This window comes from Centruroides vittatus, unplaced genomic scaffold, assembly GCF_030686945.1.
Source record: "Centruroides vittatus isolate TY-2023 unplaced genomic scaffold, ASM3068694v2 contig_854, whole genome shotgun sequence".
Lineage (NCBI taxonomy): Eukaryota > Metazoa > Arthropoda > Arachnida > Scorpiones > Buthidae > Centruroides > Centruroides vittatus.
The window spans coordinates 2,462,582-2,480,034 of NW_027122558.1; the positions used below are offsets into that span (position 1 = coordinate 2,462,582).

A 17,453-nucleotide genomic window follows, 5' to 3' on the forward strand; every position below is an offset into this window, starting at 1 on the left:
CGTCCAAATTTTCTTTACTCTTGGCCAATAAATGTCATCGGAGCAGCCAGGCAACTCCCCACAGCTCCCAGAAGTAGGCTTTGGCCAACTCTGAAGGGTCACGTCCCGAAAAGGGTTGCATTCCTTCGATTCTCTCGCTTCCACAGGCATGCTCTACGGCACTGTCGACGACTGCAATATTACGTTAAAAAAGTGGCAAGAAGAAAAACAACAGATAAGAAAATATCTGCGGGGTACAGTACGTTCCTTAATCTCTTTTTCTTTCTTTTTCGCTATTTACTAAAGTATTAAACTTAAAGAGCATCCAGCAAAAATATTTTGACCACGAAGTGCAATAGAAAGAATAAAACGAAAATCATAATCATAGGAGAGTAGACGAAATATTTACAATTATCGCCATACGCACATCAATACATTAGCCGTATGCTTACTAACGTGAAGAAATTGAAGCGGTCAGCAACGACGCAGGATACAATTTATCCGGCAATTTATCGATAACGCATTAGAATCGAGATATATTTCGCCAAAATCGGGGTATTTTTAGTACGCAAAACATCCGGAGTAAACAACGTACTTTTTTTTTTTTTTTTTTATCGCGATTCTACAAGAAAACTTCCGACTTACTAATTATAAAATTTTATACCTGACGTTAAAATTTCGACGTCGGAATCCGCAGTGCTGACGGTGGAACTGCTTTCGGGTACGTTCAACGGTAAGGACTCGAGATCGTCCATGGAGAAGCTATGAGACAAACACCCAACCTTCCTACTGACGACTTAAAATACGTCTTCGAACAGCTGATGGAAAGTTACATGTTGCCAACCGTTCAATCAAAAATTCCTCAAATTGCGCATCCGACATTTTATCGCTCCGAGGTCGGATATTAAAATTCCGATCGAACGTTGTTAGAAAAAAAAAAAAAGTGACCTTTTGTCAGATCTGTCTTATAAACGAGTCCTCCCTTTATACGACAAACAAAAATAAATAAATCTATTTAACAGATATTTATACATATTTTTTTTTTTAACTCTTTCCGCCCTGTGGGCACTAAGAGGGCCTCTTTTCAGTAGGCCCATTATGGGTTCGGCCAGGCCCACAATGGGGCAACCGGGTGGTGAGGGACGGGGCCCGACATATCCGAATGGACCACCCCCCGAAAAATTCCTGGGGATTATTCGACCCGTTCGGATTCGATCCCGGGTCCCCCAGGCGGTAGGCTGCCACCTTGACCGCTCGGACATCCGGCCGTCTATTTATACATATAAACTATTTCTGTTATTTTCTTATTTTCCATTATTTTTTGTATTTAAATTTACATACTCTATTTTTAGAACGTCGATCTTCTGGTTTAAGGTGCAAAATTATGATCGGAAAAGGGAAAGATGTTCTGAAAGAGTATACAAAAAGTACAAAGAAAACTGTTGATGAAATGTATTTATTCGGGATTAAACCATCTGTTTAGTCCTTATCTACTTTTATCCAACACTAGCAAATATCATAAAGTATTTTTAAGATTTAATACTGTGGAAAAAGTACAAAATAATAAAGACTTATACGAAGAAAAATAATCTTGTAACCTTCTTTGATCGCATTTCCTATGATTGTGAAAAGGACGACCGCATTGGCGGAGTCGACCTTATAGGCTACTTTCCCACGTATTTTTATATAAATCTGGTAAAAAGTAAACATATTTAAGAGGCACAAACGATATCCATTGGGTTTTGACCAACTGGTTATTGAGCGGAGATCTTCGTAAGTCAGAAAATGCTTTGTCTGTAATCCAAGTGCAAAGCAACCGCACGACCATTAGGCCAGGAACACACGTGCGTAAAATTGTGTAGCAGAAAACTGAATCAGAAATCAGCTTTCAGTTCAGTTTCTGTTTTACGCTTTTATGCCAGAACACACATACGTAAAAATTCTGGCAGAATAGGAAACACCACTGCCACCAACAGTGCTAATTTTATTAATTTTTTCCTCTCATATAGGCTATCTATCACTTTGTACCTTCCATTTTTTCTCCGCTTCCTCTGCTATAATATAGAAAATTTAAATTATATTTCCGAATTCAAATAAAGAACGTGTGATCTAAATACTAGGCCTACATATCTATTCTACTAGACCTACCTGTTATTTGAAATTTTGCACCTATAGCCATCCAGGTTAAAGTTTACCTAGGGAACCCCAATGGCCGCGCTTCCGGTAATCTCGACGGCAGGTGATTTTAGAAATTCGGTGTAGTAGGCGCAATTTTTAAATAACGCTATCGTATGCAAATTTTTTGTTTTTCGTGACGGCTCGACTGCTGCGAGTGGTTTTTTTTTCCACCAGTTAAACATTTTTGAAGAAAAACTGCTACTTTCTGCTATTTTTAATAGTAAATAGGTAAGTTTTTATTCCGTCTACTTTTCGTGATGCGACGTGCAGCAAATTTAATAATTCTATCGTATTCGTAATTGTTGTAAGACGTTTTTTTCTTTTTTTTTTTTGGCGACAAAATGGAAACTGCATACATTAATTCTGAAAATTTTTGGATTAATTGTACCTCCGGTCGTTTCTTTAGATTAATGTACTCTGGTTTCGATGATTTAGCAATAGATAAGAAAATGCCTAGTGATGTGAAATTTGCAATATTCTCGAATTTGCAACACGTAGAAGAGGTATGCGACAAATGTGGGAAACGTCGTAAATTAATGTATAGAGCAGATAAAAACTCTGTATCGATGCGATGTAATGTTTGCAAGACGAATTATTCAGCTTTCCGAGGAACCTTTAAAGGGAAATGTGGTCGTTTGTCGTGGGAGAGTATTTTGTCATTTATCTGGCACCTACTGTGTTTAGAGTGTTCGCTAACTGTTGCTGCTGGAGCTTCGGGAATCTCCAAAAAAACAGCAGTCGACTAGGCAAACTTTTTACGTTTTGTTATGATGGTTTCCATTAATAACCTATGTACTTTTAAGATTGGCGGGAAAAATAAAGTTGTGGAAATAGACGAAACAGCAATTGCAAAGAGAAAATACGAGAAAGGTAGAAAATTGAAGGGGACGAGGTGGGTTGTAGGAGGTGTGTGCAGAGAAGGATCCGGAATCGAGCCGAAATGGAAAGAACCGGAGTCCGTTCCAGCTGCTCCATAAAGTGACGAGTGTAAGAAGGGGAAAAAAGTAAGGCACATTCGTGTGGCGAAACTAAAAAACATGTAAAAATATCAAGTAAAAATAGAAACATCAGCGATAGGGATCGCAAATCAAGGAAAAGCGAGAAGAAACGGAAAGGAAATGTATGACAGAGCGTCAAACACATGAGTAACAGTTTGTTTTATATTTCATAGCTAGCTGAACTTGCAAAATAATCTTAAAACATTTATTTTTTACTAATGTAATTATTATTTTTTCAAAAAATTATACATACTAATTTGCATAATTTTTTGAACGTAGTACGCGTGCTTAGTACAGCAAACAAAATGGCGACCGGAAGCGGGGCAATTGGGGTTCCCTAGGTAAACTTTAACCGCCATCCATAAACGTTGTTTAAATACAGTGTCTTTATACATGACACTTATGCGGTCGAACGGATTCAATAAATTCCTCTATTTCATTTATTTTTCGTTTTTTCGAGACCGTCACAATTCTAGGGTTAACCCTCATTGCCGCCATTGTTAGAATAAAAAGCACGTCTACACTTTGACGTCACAGAAAAGACTTCTCTTTATTGAAGGAATTTTGGCGTAAGAATTTTACGGCGTAAAAAGTATAGACATGCTCTACTTTATTTTCAGTTCTGTTTCAGCCGAAATTTCAGAAAAATTTTTACGTTTTCTGTTCTATGCTAGATTTTACGCTGAATTTTACGCATGTGCGTTCCTGGCCTTAGGCCTAAGCATAATTTTCTGCAAATATGTAGGCTACAAATCGACAAGGCCGAAATTTTGAAATTCGGTCTATGGACTGAGATATTCGAGATCAAAATTCGTTATGTAAAGTCTACGGCCGATTGTCGATTATAAGCAAATCGCGAACTAAATGTCAGTCGGGCGTTCGATTGCCGAAAATTTACATCGATCCTTACGACAATCTTTTGTTTCGATCGAGTAGCGTGCCGTGACATTTGATGACAGGGAAGCTGTGTTTCTGTAAGAAGCCGACTTCCAGGGGAAATCAGTTAATTGCGCGTCAGTAATGGTCTAGGGTCGATTCGTACGTGGGTGGTGGCTGTAGAGACAAAGACAAGTATCTGACAAAAACCGTTTATTTTAACATAAAATAAACATATACTATGTACAAGATAGTTTGCTTTAGGACAATAAACCGTTCGGACGTCCTGGGCGTCGATGTATTCTTTAATCGATGGTCCCGGGACAGCGGCGTCGACAAATCTGTAAGGCACGGGGAGACTTCGTCCGTTGGCGTCGGGGACACGGTCTAAGTCCGAAGTGGCACGGGTTACAGGTTGGCACAACAGACGAAAAACTGTTGTTTTTTTTTCTTGCGCGTTGACACACGGCGTTATGGTTATTCGGAACGTTAACCGAGTGCGAGGTGTCTTCGATTGTCGGGGATCATGTCAATCTCCGTTCTTTCTTTCGTCCATTTGATTGGTCATTCTCTCTCAATCACGCTTCCTGAGTGGTTGGGTCCTTGGTTACTAAGCGTAACGAGACTCTTACCTGGAGCACGAGAAAAGTCAAAATCGAAGACGAAGTCGATCTTCCACCGATCATAGGACGACTTCCTTCCGCAATTTATAGTATCTGCCTGGCAGTTTGATATTAACCCTGCGTTAAGCGCACGGGGGGGAGTTGAATACGGTTGGGTGCACGGGGTGCACCTGCACCACGCGCGCCTAAAGTTGTTACTGAAAAAATCAAAATTTTTTCGCGATTTTTTCGTTTTTGACGTTAGTGGGATTGTGTTTCTAATGTATTAATCAACAATACTACTTAAAATATATTATTTTTGTTTACTTATAACGAAAACAAAAAGTATTACGTTTCGCGAATTTTTGAGGGAAAAAATCGTTAACTTCAAAAGTCTATTTTTCAAACTGTAAACAAGTCTGTTGCTATCTAATCTTTGAATCGTATTCCCGTATGTGTTTTTTAACTGTTCCAATCATTAAATGCTTTGTCACAAACCCCGGGCCAAAAATATTTCAGTATTTTCAAAAGTACACCCCCCGAAACTCTACAGCGACTAGGGATAAAAAGGCGGATTATTGCCAGATAACATTGATAGTTAACTTTTACGCTTGGTTACTTTCTTTGTCTGTTATTAGATCGACCAGTAAAAACAATTGTCGGTAAAATTCCCGCGAAATGCCACGCTCCCGCAGACTACTACTTTGACTTATGTAAACAGTCGCTATAAAATCGCTTGTTTTAATTGTTTTTTTTTTACTTCTAATTTGGTAACGAGAAATTGTTTGACGTTATTTAGACAGATAAACATGTTTTCAAGACAATTTAGCAATAAATATTTCCAAAAACGCCACTTTTCAAACTTTCAATGCTAAGTCTATGGGACACCTTTTTTCCGTTTATTGGCCTTAAAAATCTTATTTATACGCCTTCTATGCTCTTATTCGTCATTTGTATTATGACTGATTCGATATCAGACAATGACCGTTTTTTTAGTACACTAACTCGAGTCCACCCCCTCTAGTGGTCGCGCTAAAAATCTTCCTCCGTTAGGCGCGCGGGGGTGCAGGTGCACCCCATGCATTTGCTGTTTTTTTTGTAAAAGGTTTTTTCCTGGAATTTTTAACATTTTCAGTGCGATCTTCAGTACTTTGAAGGAAGGTACCGAGGGCATCATTTTTGAGCATTCATTACATAAAAAAATACACGCGTTTAAAAGTGTTTGGGGTGCACCTGCACCCCGCGCGACGGGTGTCCGACTGCAAACGACTTTTAGCTATGTTTTTTTAAACTAATAAATTTTTCTCTAAATTAACCGTTTTTTCTCGTCTTTCGTGACGGGTCAGACCTGCCCGGTACATGACATTTCCATAAAAGTTATAAACAAATACTAGAAATGATGAAAATAAACAATTCATGTATTTTAGTTCTAAAATACAAATAATACATAATAGAAATTGATACGATACAAACAATGATAGAAAAACTTGTTTTTTTAATTTTTTATAAAATAAATCTATTCGGCGATTTTTCCGCAAAGTCGTTAATTACTTTATCATAAAAGTCGCTGGTCGTCGACTAATCAACGTATTTGAAAGCTTTCTTTCTATCGAAAGCGACGCTTGCGACCACAATTTTTCCTCCGACCGAGTGTTCCTGGCCAATGTATGAATTTGCTCTGTGGTCGAAAAACTGCGCTCAGCAGACCCACTGGTAGATGGTACCGTAAAAATTAATGATATTAAATCATATAAGTTTTTTAGTACGTCTTTGTTCGGATCGACATTAATTATATTATGTTTTATATTTAAGAGTTACTTGTCAATATAGTCCGGACACGAATATAAATATTGCGATTCGCTACGTAATTTAGATAAATCGAAAAATTTCTCATAAAATTTACTTAATTTAAAGAATTAAAACACGCTTTGAAAAATTGTTAATAATTTTAATATGAAAATCATCCAAAAGTGATAAAAATTCTAAAGATTTTGTCTGAAAATCTGTATTTATAATTACAGTATAATTAAATGAAAATTAAATTAAATATAACTTTGAAAAGAAACGTACGTAAAAATAACATTGAATACTCTTTACTTTTTAAATATTAAACAATTCACTTAGTCAGATAGCTCCCTACCAGTAGCTAAGGGATAGAATCGTTGGAAGCGTTGCACGTGTGTAGCTTTCACCAGTTAAACCAGATGAGGTTGGTGCTCTGTAAAGCGCATGCGCAAATGCTTATAATCTGGCTGCTTGGAAGCTGACCCAGTTTCTACAATACAGCGCTTCCATTTCGCCAGTGATATTCGAATATCCAATAGTAATCTTATCGTTTTTTTACATATAGTATAGAAATTTGTAATAAGATACAAAATGTGGTTATAATAAAATATTATTTTTAATTAATTCAAAGTACGTTCGAATATGAAAATAATCGCCCAATATGAATTTATATTTTAGAAAATACAAGGGAAGCAGCGCTTCCGCCGCTTCCAACGACGGCACGCCACTGTTTCGATCGCTACGATGGGAGCTTTTCTCGAATATCTTGTTTTAAATCAATTATTTTACTTATTTCATTACTAAATAATGTAGTACCGTAGCAACATTCATAATATGTGACCGCAGGATCGGCACCAAGTCAGGATTGGCACCACTGCGCCTTTAGGGACACAGAAATCGCCATGGCCGTTAGATGTCGGTTTCACGCGAGAGTAATGGCGTTTGTAGGCGATCGGATTCGGGACGGACGAGGTCCGAGAGACAGCACGCCCGAAAGAAGTGCACTCAACTAAATTTTCTAAACAAATACCCATTTATTTACATAGGATTATACATATACTATATACATACTAGAGCTAACTATATAGTAATCAAATAACATACCAATTAAATCGTGTCGGATTCCTAACCAAAAGAGAGTTTACAATCGGGCGCCAGGGATAAATATCTTGGTTTTCAGAGAGATGAACCTTTTTCCTTGGGACTTCAAGATAGGTAACGGATGCGTTGGAGATGGTCCAAAGATTTTATAGATGCGCACAGGGATGGATGTAGGTTTTTCGGGGTCTAGGGCTTATTGAAGTACGTACAATGGGGCCCCATTTTTACCAAACCTAACCTATTCTAACCTAACCTATTAACTACTTTTTACTATACGATACGTGCTCATTGTTAATGAAAAAGTATTAAAAATTTATGATAATTCAATTTTTGTGGGCCCTTGACACTTAGGGGCTCAGGGCTTAAGCCATATTAGCCCCTATGTAGATCTGCCCCTGGACGCGCAGGACATTGGTAAGACGTCTCTGGACGGGAGCAGCTTTTGCAGGTAGGTGGATGTAAATCCGAGAGTGAGTTGCCCGATGTCTTAAATAGTTGAACAGCCGAACTGTCCAAGAGAGTCGAGGCTGGCGACTAAGAAGATAGCGAGCCTTAACTGACCAACCAACTCGAGATGACCGACGAACTCTGTCCGCTTGTCGTCATCGATCACCTTTTATTTTGAGGGTCCTGCTCCTCGTTGCTCATGCCCTTGTTTGATAATATTAGTCTATGTCCAATGCGCGAATTTGTGCCGTTTAGTTCCTGGTCCTCGAAGGGAAACGAATCCGGGGGAAGTGTAGTGATATTTTCCAAAATTTTTCTTAAGAAATACTTTAACGAATTTCAACGTTATTCTTCTGGTTTTATTCGAAAAATTTTTGAATAAAATTTTTTGTCAAGTTCAGTCTCCCACAAATATGACTATTATAAAGTTCTTTCAGAAATAAATTATTTACAAAGAGGCGATGACGATTCGAACGAGGATTTATGAGAAGATAATGATATGTAGGCTTACCATAATATTTTTTTCTCAAACCGGGACAATTTTGAGAAAATACTCGCAACAGAAAATTAAGCCTACTAGGATAAGTACCTGTGATTGAAAAGGCTAAATAAAGTAGTTGTTAGCAAAAACAAGTTAAAAGCAATTTTTAATAACTGAACTAAACATATATTATTATTAAGTCATTAATATTTATCACTAGTGTAAACTTTTTCAAAAATTCTTTGTCACTTAAATCGGTACATTTAAAATATGACAATACATTTCAGGGAGTTCCTATTGCTTGCCTTATATTTCGCACATTTCAAGAGATTTTTAATGTTCGAATGCCCATTATGAGTTACTGAAAATTCTGAAAACACAGTTCATATTTCACTTGGTCAATATGATCACAGCCTTTTTTCAATCAGTAAAAACATGGTTTCTTTTTGGCATTTTAGAGATTAAATGAATTTAATGTATTGTACAGTACGAAGTACAGTCAAACCTGTTTTTATGCGCTCTTTTTATGTGCGATTTTTTTAATGCGAATTTTAAATTTATGCGGTTTTTTTTGTGCGATTTTTAATTTGTGCGGTATAGTTGGCGACTAGTCTCGTGCGATTCGTCATGTCTCACGTTGACTTATTATAGCTAAATAAACTTATTATAGCATAAATGCACTTATTATAGTAATATTATTGCATGAATATGCGAAAAATGAAATAATTTACTTTTTAAGTCAACAAAACACCACCTGGACAAAAATATGTAAAACAGACGATAGACCAGACGATGCAGTCAAGTGCTGACATCTGTTGTCAATAAATTCTATTTCGTACGGTTTTGAGTTATTTTCTATGTGAGACTTTTTTATGCGGTCCCTGTTGACCGCATAAAAAATATTTTTTAATTGTGTTGCGAAAACTATTTTTTTACAGCCATTCGTGAAGTTTCGTGCTATTTTTTTTAATGCGGTCCCTATCCCCCGCATAAAAACAGGTTTGACTGTAATCGTAAATGCCGACTGGCAATTTGAACTGGACTAACATATGACATGCGCAGCAATGACGTGGCTAGTGTGAGTTTCAATGTTACCAACTCTGAAACAAAATATCTAAAAAAATGAAATAAAAATATCTGGATCTCATAGGCTACGTGCTATTATAAATTCCGTCAAAAAACAAAACATTTAACTTCATTAGGCCATATGCTATAAATTTTGGGGAAAACATCTAGACAACATTAAAAGTACTTAGATCTCGATACGAAGTATTTAGATTGGCAACAGTGAGTGTAACAGAGGTGTAATTGCCAAATCGCTATGTTCAGTGGTGATATTTGAAATGGTTAACAAAGGGTTCGCTAGCAGAAAATTTTTCCCTGACAATGACCGACAAACAAAATAAAAGTTTTGGCTAGAAATAAATACAATACCTTTTCTTGCGATATATCTAATAATCGGTGGCGTATTTGGAATGTAACGAGCCCTGGGCGAAGACCAGGAAACAATAGTATATTAGTGCTGTCGACCTTTTTTTTTGGGCAGAGAATTTTTCACTCCGAATGACACTGCTGATAATAGACAGATGTCATCATCTCTCGAAATACAATATTCTTTTTATTTCGCCTCCATAGCCCGACACGTATTCCACAGCCATCTTGTATTATCTCGCGCGCGTGAGATTGTGGGATCTCTCTTATGACTGGATCTAGTTTCAAGAACTCTCTTGAATCGATTGCGATTAAACCTCGTTTCGGTCGAGATTGAAACAGTCGAGAGAGATCGCACCAAGACATAGTCCCCGACCTTGCTCACAATCTAGATTGAAATGCTCGGTGCGAACGAGGTATAAGGCTCTAGTTTAGTAGTGTTACAGAGTATAATACGCATATTTTAATATATTTAAAAAAAAAAAAAAAACCACTGAGAAATATTCAGTGTGTTTAACAAGGTTCGGAAAACTGAAAATTTTAACAACGGGTTCGGGCGAACCTGTGCGAACCCGCTGAATATTACCACTGCATAGAACAGTCAAACATTCGAAAAATTTCGTCGACCCACAAACAGGAGATCATACTCAGAATATCGAACAATCGAAAAGTGAGTAAAAAACTCCTCTTTTTGTTGTTTTTTATTGTTTATTTCGGTTAAAATATCCGCGGAATCTGCAGAGAAATTCAAGATGGCGGCCGGAACCGCGGCCATCTTGAATGCAGGGGAAAACTTTTTCCCCGTCGCAGTCTCCGAAGTAGGGAAAAATTTCCCCGGCCGCCATTTTGGATCCTAGGGTAACATTAACCGAAAAAGCTCTCTCAGAATCAATGCTAGTTGGACGTAGTGTTCTTAGAATATTGAAAACCTTTTAAAGATACGTTTCTTGTATTTTTTGCTCTAAGAAATAAATAATTTCTTTCTTAACTATATCTTTCACACTTTTAAACTTACAGTATATTACTCTTTTCAGTGTCTACGCTCGTTTTATGTTTAATGAATAAGTTTAATTTGTTTTTCATTGTTAAATTTAACTTTTCTATTGTGCACATTGTTCTCGTGTCGACGTGGAAAGTTGATGTGGTAAGTAATTAACACCTTTCACTAGAATCTGAATCTGAACTAATTTCAGTGGCATGCGCAAGTCATGATTTTTTTTTCATTTTCTGATAAGTGCTTGATTATTTCTACAAATCCTATTCAAAATTATATTTTTGTTAACATTATTGGATATTTCATGTATATTCAGTGGTGATATTCGAAATATTTAACAAGGGGTTCGCTAGCAGAAAATTTTTCCCTGACAATCACGACAAATGAAATGGGAGTTTGAATAGAAATAAATACAATACCTTTTCTTGCAACCGTATATCTAACAATCAGTGGCGTACTTGGAACGTAACGAGCCATGGGTGAAGGGCAGGTAACGATGATATTTTAGGGTTGTCGACCTTTTTTTTTAGGCAGAGTAATCTTTACCGCGAAATGGCGCTTCTGGAAATACACACGTGTCACCATCTCTCGAGATACATTGTACTTTTTCTTTCGCTGTCGATAGCCCGACACGAGTTCGACAGCCATCTTGTATTACCTCGCGCGCGTGGCATTCTGGGATCTCTCTTATGACTGGATCAAGAACTCTCTTGAATCGATCGCGATTAAACCTCGATTGAAACGGTCGAGAGAGATCGCACCAAGACATACTCCCTGACCTTGCTCACAATCTAGATTGAAATGCTCGGTACGAACAGGGTATAAAGCTCTAGTTTAGTAGTATTACAGAGTATAATACGCATATTTTAATATATTTAAAAAAAAAAAACAAACCCACTGAGAAATGTTCCGTGTGTTTAACAAGGTTCGGGAAACTGAAAATTTTAACAACGGGTTCGGCCGAACCTGTGCGAACCCGCCGAATATCACCACTGGCTATGTTACTCGAAGCTGCACTATATTTACTTCTTGTATATTCGGCACTTTTAAAATTTTACCAAATAACCGGGACAAAATAACAAACTGGCCGGGACGCTGGGACATCGTCGTCAAACCGGGACAATCCCGGTCAAAACGGGACGTCTGGTAAGCCTAATGATATGGCATCAGAAAAAAACGTATAAGACGACTAAGGTCGTTCCGAAACCAAAGAAGAGGATTCACTAATTTTTACGTAGGTATAAAATTACCAAATAATGTGATAAGCCGCTGTTGAGAATAGCCTCACCACATACTTTCGTCTTTCTCGAGCTATAGAAAACGACAAACAGACGACCAGACATTCGGTCTCCGATTCGAACGAAACTCGGCGAGCACGCGGCCCTGAGAACAGCTCCTGGTCCAAATAATAGGACCTATTTTCCAAGCGTTTCCGAAAATTGACAGTTTAGGTTATAACTAACGTGACCAGACGTCCCGTTTTGAACGGGACTGTCCCTTTTTAGAGTTACGAGTCCCGGTGTCCCCGAAATGAACTCTGGGACGCAAAATTGTCCCGTTTTCTGAAACCGCGCGAAAATTTGAGTAGTCGAGCCGGCCGGACGGCCGTCGCGCCGGCGGCCGGACGCGATCGGTGTGCGAGAGCAAACCGCGTCGTCGGTTGACGCGACGATAGTCGAGAGTGGCGAAGACGTCATCGCTCGCGCTTTGTTGACTAATTGTTTGGCAGATTTTTCGTTCGCCCCACTTCTCGATATTTGTTTTGTTGTTGTTTGATGCTCGTGTACCTAGTAAATAACTTAAACTTCTTTTGTTTTGGAATCATAAGTTAAAATGCCGAAACGCAAGTGTACGTTCAATGTTAACTTACAAGCAAAATATCCGTTTATCAAGCAAATAAATACTCCCTCAGATGTCAGATGTGAAAAGTGTCGTACAGAATTTAGCGTTTCCCATGGTGGTGCCAGTGATATTGAACAGCATTTAAAGTCTGAAAAACATAAAAATGCCGATCGTACCGCCGCTTCGAGTTCTTCGATGTTAACCTTTTTCAAGAAATCGGACGCGCCAACTTTAAAGGATTTGGATATCGCCGCGGCAGAAGGCGTCTGGGCTTATCACACGATACAAGAAAACCACAGTTTTCGCTCTAATGATTGTGCGTCGAAATTAATTCAATCATGTTTTGATCCCAAATTTACATGCGCGCGTACGAAATCAGAAGCTATTGTAGTAAATGTTTTGACGCCTACAGCAATGAAAGAATTAAAAGATGATCTTGATAAGACCAATTGTATTACAATACTAAACGACGCTTCAAACCACGGTAACAAGAAAATATACCCTATTCTAGTGCGCTTTTTTTAACCTTACGTAGGTGTGCAAGTAAAAATTTTAGATCTCCAAGACCAACCAGGTGAGACTTCTGACGTCATTGTCGATTATTTAAACCAAGTGTTGACAGATAATAATTTGACAGCAAAAGTCGTGGCATTTTGCGGAGACAATGCCAACGTCAATTTCGGAGGTGCGGCTAGGCCAGGAACTAACAATGTGTTAACGAAATTGCAATCATCACTGAAAAAGCCACTGATAGGTATTGGATGTGGAGCCCATGTAATTCACAATGCAATAAAATCTGCTGCAGACAGGCTACCCTTAGATTACGAAAGCATTATTGTGAAGATATTTTCATTTTTTTATATTTACACGATTCGAGTTGAAACTCTAAAGGAGTTTTGCGCCGAAACTGAAACGGAATATCAACAAATGCTCGGCTATAGCAAAACTAGATGGCTTGCTCTTATGCCTGCCTTGGAAAGGGTTTTAAAAATGTATCAGCCATTAAAAAACTACTTTTTGAGTATTGAAAAATGTCCCCTGTTACTAAAAAACTTTTTTGAAGATCCCACATCCAAATTGTGGCTTTATTTTTTACACGCTCTGTCAGCAAGTTTTCATCAAGCTGTATTGAAACTGGAAGGTCAGACTGTATCGGCAATTGAAGCTGCAAAAGAAATCAATCAATTAAAAACAATTTGACTCAGAAACAGACCAATCAGTTTCTTCCATTTATGGTCCGTCAATTAATAGGGAAATCGAAAGATAATGTTACTGACATAAATGAAGAGTTTGTGAAAAGGGCGACTACAGAATTTTATCAAACAAGCCGTGAATATCTGGAGCAGTGGACTTGCTTTCTTACCAAAGAAATGAAGATATTTTATTGGGCAGATTTAAAAAAGGTCCCCGCATGGGAAGACGTTCAAAAATCTCTGGATGTATTAATTGAAAAGGAATATATTGACTGTAATAAAGATGCAGAAGTTTTTGACGAATTTTCGTTAATTTGTAACTACATTACATCGGATAAAGTAACCGAATGGAATAATCTAAATGTTTCCACGGAAACTCGTTGGATGGAAGTATTCAAACACTTTCGAGCCAACAATCTTCGGCATGAAAACATTTCTATTTTAATTGAATATATTTTATGTTTGCCTGCTACAAAAGCTCCAGTAGAAAGAGTATTTTTCATGATGAACAAATTGTGGCCATCTGAGAAGACCCAGTTACAAATTTCAGTTCTAAAGGCGATGTTGATAATTAAGGTGAATATAAAAAAACGTGCCAAGAGTTTCATTCTTACTTAAAATCATCACCAGCTATATTAAAGCAAATTTGTTCCTCTGATAAATATAAATATAACTAAACGTTTCGGGTATATATATTTTTTAATTCGTAACTTTTAAGCTGACTGACTTTTTCTGAATAAATAACTTTAAAAAAAGTGTTTTCTTTTATTGACTACCTGTTAATTAACCTAAATAAACCAATGTCCCGTTTTGAGTCAAAAAATAAATGGTCGCGTTAGTTATAACTCTTCGGAACTTCCACGCGAGTAGTACTGATAACGGCGATAGCCGAATGAGTAAGACGCTAGGCGTCGAAGGTTTGGTATTTTAATTTTTTTTTATTAAAAAGCACATACACTCGGTCGAATCACGACTTTAAACTACGAGCTTACTACGTTTCTCGCACGCTGGAGACGGCCACTTCCGTCCTGCGCGCGCATATACCGGCTAGTATTTGCCATAAACACTTCGGAACTCATATTTCAGGTATGCGAGGTCGAGGAAGACACTGCGCATGGCGACGCAGTCACGTGGATCTACCTCAGCCATACAGATGCAGTACGCCCGCAGACCCAATGGGGTGCCAGCTGCGGGCCACGTGCTCGCCTTCATATCCTCGACCTAGTGTTTGTTAGTACAAGCAATAGGAAATAGTTTATATACGACAATAGTGGAAACTTCCACTGGAAACTGGCGACAAGTTTCTGCCCAACATCTAGTGATTCGAGGAGATAACTGCACTTTACTCCATTTGTACCGTGTATAAGGAGACGGTTTTGCGTATTAAACTTTTGAACTTATTATATCTCACAATAATTAGAATGACCGGGAGTGGTGTTATTTGCGCTATATGTGGCTGTTTTAATTACAAAATACAAAGTGATTTGCAATCGTTTTACAGATTTCCTAAAAACATGGGATGGGCATGTAGCATATTAATCCATACCAAAAGTAAAAGTGTATTATCATCTTTTAATAATAATTATAATATGGGAACGTTTCACATAGAAATGAAAAAATATGACAATTGCAGAATGCTGTATCCAAACGAGGGTGGGAAAAAGTTATCTTCAGAAATATTTCAGAACAATTTTAATATACTGAATTTTTGTTACAGAGCACACATGAAATTAAAACTAAATTAATTAATTATTTCTTTAAAGAATGCAAATATTAAAAGGTGTTTGTGACAATTGTATTAAATTATTGGCAGATAAATATTTCAAAGTCTTTATTACGATACGAAATGACATCCAACGCGTGACGCAGGAATTTTCAAAGAAATGCCGCGCGCGCAGGATTAAAAGAACGTTCGCTTCTTTTATAATTGTTAATTTTAAAACGATTTATATTTTAAGACTTTTTCAAAAGTAAAAGGTTTGATATTTTTTGACCAAAAACTCGACTGGTTTAAAAGCGACATTATTTTAACGTTTACATGGAGACCATCCGGAGATGGTCTTTATTCTTCAGTTTTGCCAACAGAGGACGAAGAGTGCGTGCGTTTTCTTATAATCGTCGTCCCCACCAACCTAACGCGGTCGGAACGGAAGTGTGGCGAGTGAAGGCGCGGAGTAAGCGTTTGTCGGGGGGGGGATTTTCCGGCGCCGACGTTTCGGTTACGGACAATTTACGTCCGGTATTAAAGTTTACCGAGACGATTGAAAAAGGAGGAAAGCTATAACGCGGCCGGTTTCCGGACTCGGGCGTTAACGCCGTAACCGACGAAAAGTAAACTCCGGTAACCACCAACCGTATTTAATTAAAAAAAAGACGGCTTTGGCTCGAAAGGTAAAGCCGTCGACTCGGCGACTCGCGGCTTTCTTTAAATACAAAGAAGCCGCAGTTCCCCCTTTTAATGGCAATTTCCCACGGTTCGAATTGCCTCGGCCGGGCGTCTTTATCGGGCCATACGGCCGTTCAGAAGACGGAATCGAAGTCGGCGGCGGCTGGCAGCGGATCGGCCGCTCTCTGCAGATTTCCCTTCTCCTTCAACTTGGCCCGCAGCAGCGTGTGGGCGGCCACCCCAATCCTGACGTCCGTCTGAGCCGTCTCACTCTTCAGGCGGGCCAGGGCCTTCCGCACGTTCACCAGAGGAGCTGAAAGTACACAAACGCTACTTTTATTCTCTTCTTTCCTACCGCGCCCTCTCTCGGATTCCCCGCCAGGCCCACCCCACCTACGATATTCCCGCCGGAAAAAATACCGTTCGATAATTTCGTCCGCCGTACGAACTTCCTTCGGGCCTTTAATTAACGGCACCGACGCCGAGAAGACTCGCTGCCCACCCCGGGAAGAAAAATTTCCTTGGCAAACTGGCCTCGATACTTTTCGGACGCGTACTTCTATTTCCAAAAAATAAATTCGAATAACGCATTCTTTGCGCCAAACTAACCGCTATTCACTGCATAATCTCCGCACAAAAACAAAATATACGCCTGCGCGCACGCATGGCGTATATTTTCTTTCCGCGGAGTGTATTAATTATACGGATTAACCGTTAGGCAGTACTCTAAATTACGTCGTACGGTAAACCGGATAGTTCCGATTTCGCCTGGCACTGTATGCTGTAAAGTTCCAGCCGAAATGTCATTTAACGGCAAACGTTGTCGGCGTTGTTTAGACCGTCTTCGGTATGCCGATTGAAAATTCAAATTAATGAACTGCTTACGATGTAAAGAATTTGAATCCGGTCGAAATTTACGCCATTTGGCGTGTAGAACATTTTAAATTTACGGCATTTAACTAGTCGACGAATTAAATATAAAATAATAAACGCGTATAAATATAAAAAATATCCCACGACGAGTTGCTCGACTTTCCCGGCAAAGAAATTTAAAGTTACGATATTTCATTTAAAAACTTTTCGTGAAATTATATAAAATGATGCAAGTTTAATTTTGAAGCCGAAGACGAATTTTATATAAAAATGGCAAATGCTAATAC

The 17,453-nt window shown here is 38.4% G+C and overlaps 2 protein-coding genes across 4 annotated transcripts in view; both read right to left on the bottom strand.

Annotated features, from left to right (window-relative positions):
* Positions 1 to 802, bottom strand: part of AMPdeam (AMP deaminase) — an 89,632-nt gene extending 88,830 nt beyond the window's left edge. For 2 of the 3 annotated variants that reach the window (XM_067279124.1, XM_067279123.1), the window contains exon 1: positions 644 to 802. In XM_067279124.1, coding sequence (XP_067135225.1) covers positions 644 to 734 — 91 coding nt within the window. In that variant the 5' untranslated portion in view covers positions 735 to 802. The remainder of the gene's footprint in view (positions 1 to 643) is intronic. The other variant, XM_067279125.1, reaches the window with a different exon arrangement.
* Positions 803 to 15,721: 14,919 nt separating this feature from the next.
* The window catches only part of IFT57 (intraflagellar transport 57), a 40,060-nt gene continuing 38,328 nt past the window's right edge, over positions 15,722 to 17,453 (bottom strand). Inside the window, exon 11 of the mRNA XM_067279132.1 lies at positions 15,722 to 16,606. Coding sequence (XP_067135233.1) covers positions 16,428 to 16,606 — 179 coding nt within the window. The 3' untranslated portion in view covers positions 15,722 to 16,427. The remainder of the gene's footprint in view (positions 16,607 to 17,453) is intronic.